The sequence below is a fragment of the Rutilus rutilus genome (assembly GCF_951802725.1).
Source record: "Rutilus rutilus genome assembly, chromosome: 1".
NCBI classification, from domain to species: Eukaryota; Metazoa; Chordata; class Actinopteri; order Cypriniformes; family Leuciscidae; genus Rutilus; species Rutilus rutilus.
Window position 1 is genome coordinate 1,715,001 of NC_140209.1, and position 2,500 is coordinate 1,717,500.

Genomic DNA, 2,500 nt, shown 5'->3' on the forward strand with positions numbered 1-2,500 from the left:
ATTTATGTCCACTGATTTCACCTTTTTTTCACCTAAATTTAGCAACAAAAAACTTAAATTACATATTCATAACATTGATAACTCTATCTAATATTAAACAGCAAAGCAAACATAGAACCAATCAACAGAGAAAGAGAAAGGATGTCTGGTTTGATGATGAATGTGCCGGTCTCAGACACAAACTCAGGAGACTTTCCAACAAAAAGCACAAAGATCCATCCAGCCAGACATTACGGCTTTCATACTCAGACTGTCTGCAAAAGTACAAAACACTTCTGTGGAACAAAAAAAAATCTAAAATTGAAGAAATTGATGATTCAATAGATCAAAACACTTTCTGGACCTTATATAAAAAACTTGGAAAACCCAGATTAGAGACGTCACTCCAGAATGGCACAATTAGGAAATCTTACTTTGAAAATCTGTATCAAAAAACTGAACCGGCCGACCTCAACCAACCTCAGAGTAAAGTAAAGAAAACACTAGAAGACATGGAAAAAACTATTAAGAATTATCAAAATCCATTAGATAAATCAATAACAATATCTGAAATATTAGAACATATTAAAAATCTTAAATTGAAGAAAGCATGTGGACAAGATCACATTAATAACGAGATGCTTAAACTCAGCAGTCCCATGATTCAAACTCTAGCCAAATTATTTAATCTGGTGTTCTGGTCCGGACCCTTCCCTGAGATCTGGTCTGAGGGACTCATCACCCCCATATTTAAGAGCGGTGATCGATTCGACCCCGGTAACTACCGCGGCATCAGTGTGGGCAGTGTGTTGGGAAAACTGTTCTGCAGTATCATACACACACACGCATCGTCTCACACATCTCAGCACACGACATCTTAAATAAAGCTCAGATTGGCTTTTTACCAAAACATCCGGTAAACACATCTATTCTCTCCACACTCTCATCAACAAGAACATCAACGACAAACAAAGGAAAATATTCACATGTTTTGTAGACTTTAAAAAAGCATTCGACTGGCATGATGGTCTACTGTACAAGATCCTACAAACTGGTATCGGCGGAAAACCGTTCGATATTATTAAATCTCTGTTCACCAACAGCAGAAGTGCAGTGAAGATCGGCAACCACAGAACCGCCTTCTTCCAGCAGGGACGTGGAGTGTGTGTGTGTGTGTGTGTGTGTGTTCTTCCAGCAGGGCCGTGGAGTGTGTGTGAGTGAGTGTGTGTGAGAGAGTGAGTGTGTGTAAGAAAGAGTGAGTGTGTGTGAGAGTGTGAATGTGTGTGTGTCTTACCTCTTCCTTCCGTCTGTCAAACTCGTTCATGAACTGGTCGATGTCCTGCTGCAGAGATGACGCTTTGACCAGCGACTTTGAGTATTGCTGGATCCACTCTACACACACATACACATTATCAGAACACACACACAGATTGTGATCATCGTGAGAGAGTGTGTGTGTGTGTGTGTGTGTGTGTGAGACTCACTGTGGACGCCAGTGCGCACGGGTCTCTCTGTGCTGGAGACGATGAGCGGGAGTGTGTGTGGGTGCCGTTTAGCTGATCTGACACCCGATGCACTAGTGAACACGATATAGGCCACTCTAAAACACTACACACACACACGAGAGGGAGAGAGAGAGAGAGTGAGTGAGTGAGTGACTGTAGTGTGTGTGTGTGTGTGTGTGTGTGTGTGTGTCACCTGTCTCTGCGCGGGTCTGAAGTATCCGCTCGTGTCGCTGGAGTGTGTGTGTGTGTGTGTGTGTGTCTGTGTGTGTGTGTCACCTGTCTCTGCGCGGGTCTGAAGTATCTGCTCGTGTCGCTGGAGTGTGTGTGTGTGTGTGTGTGTGTGTGTGTGTGTCACCTGTCTCTGCGCGGGTCTGAAGTATCCGCTCGTGTCGCTGGAGTGTGTGTGTGTGTGTGTGTGTCACCTGTCTCTGCGCGTAGGGGTGGGCGATATCTCGATATTTAAAATATATCGAGATATTTTTTAAACACGATATGGATTTTGACATATCGTATATATCGATATATTGTTTATATTTAATTCTGATTTCGCCACTTCGCTTGTTTGCCTTCTCTGTGCTGTGTGTGCTCGCCCCCGCCTCCTTGCTTTTGCTACCCCTCCCCTCGCGTGTTGTCTCATGCAACATGGCGGCGCCCGCAACCAGCCCGGAGGCTACTGAACTCGTCTCAAAAAAAGGACAACTGGCTCCATAATATGGAGATTAGGGGTGTGACGATACATGTATTCGTAGTGAACCGTTCGGTACGAGGCTTTCGGTACGCATTTTTCCTGCCGACCAAAATTTCGTTATTTCAAATGTAGGCGTGTTGCGTGTGGCAAGCGCGCTCATACAGAGACGCCGGCGCGACCACAACATTGCCCAACATCAAATGGCAAACGTAATGCAAGCGGAACGAAACTGCTCGTTATTGTGTGGTTCATCAGTTTGGACCAGTGCAGCGCGAGCCGATCGTGATCATGCGACACTGTTGCTACACAGCGCTAATGATCCAGTAAA

At 44.8% G+C, this 2,500-nt stretch overlaps 3 protein-coding genes across 3 annotated transcripts in view; 1 reads left to right on the forward strand and 2 right to left on the reverse strand.

The window, feature by feature from the left end:
- Window positions 1-2,500, reverse strand: part of LOC311301705 (uncharacterized protein) — a 571,741-nt gene that overhangs the window by 474,823 nt on the left and 94,418 nt on the right. The window lies entirely within an intron of this gene.
- LOC311301551 (uncharacterized protein) overlaps window positions 1-2,500 on the forward strand; it is a 161,713-nt gene that overhangs the window by 141,981 nt on the left and 17,232 nt on the right. The gene's annotated exons all lie outside the window — the stretch shown is intronic.
- Window positions 1-2,500, reverse strand: part of rrp7a (ribosomal RNA processing 7 homolog A) — a 9,770-nt gene that overhangs the window by 4,199 nt on the left and 3,071 nt on the right. Inside the window, exons 4-5 of the mRNA XM_084409089.1 lie at window positions 1,464-1,587; window positions 1,274-1,371 (exon numbers count right to left, since the gene is read on the reverse strand). Coding sequence (XP_084265215.1) covers window positions 1,274-1,371; window positions 1,464-1,587 — 222 coding nt within the window. The remainder of the gene's footprint in view (window positions 1-1,273; window positions 1,372-1,463; window positions 1,588-2,500) is intronic.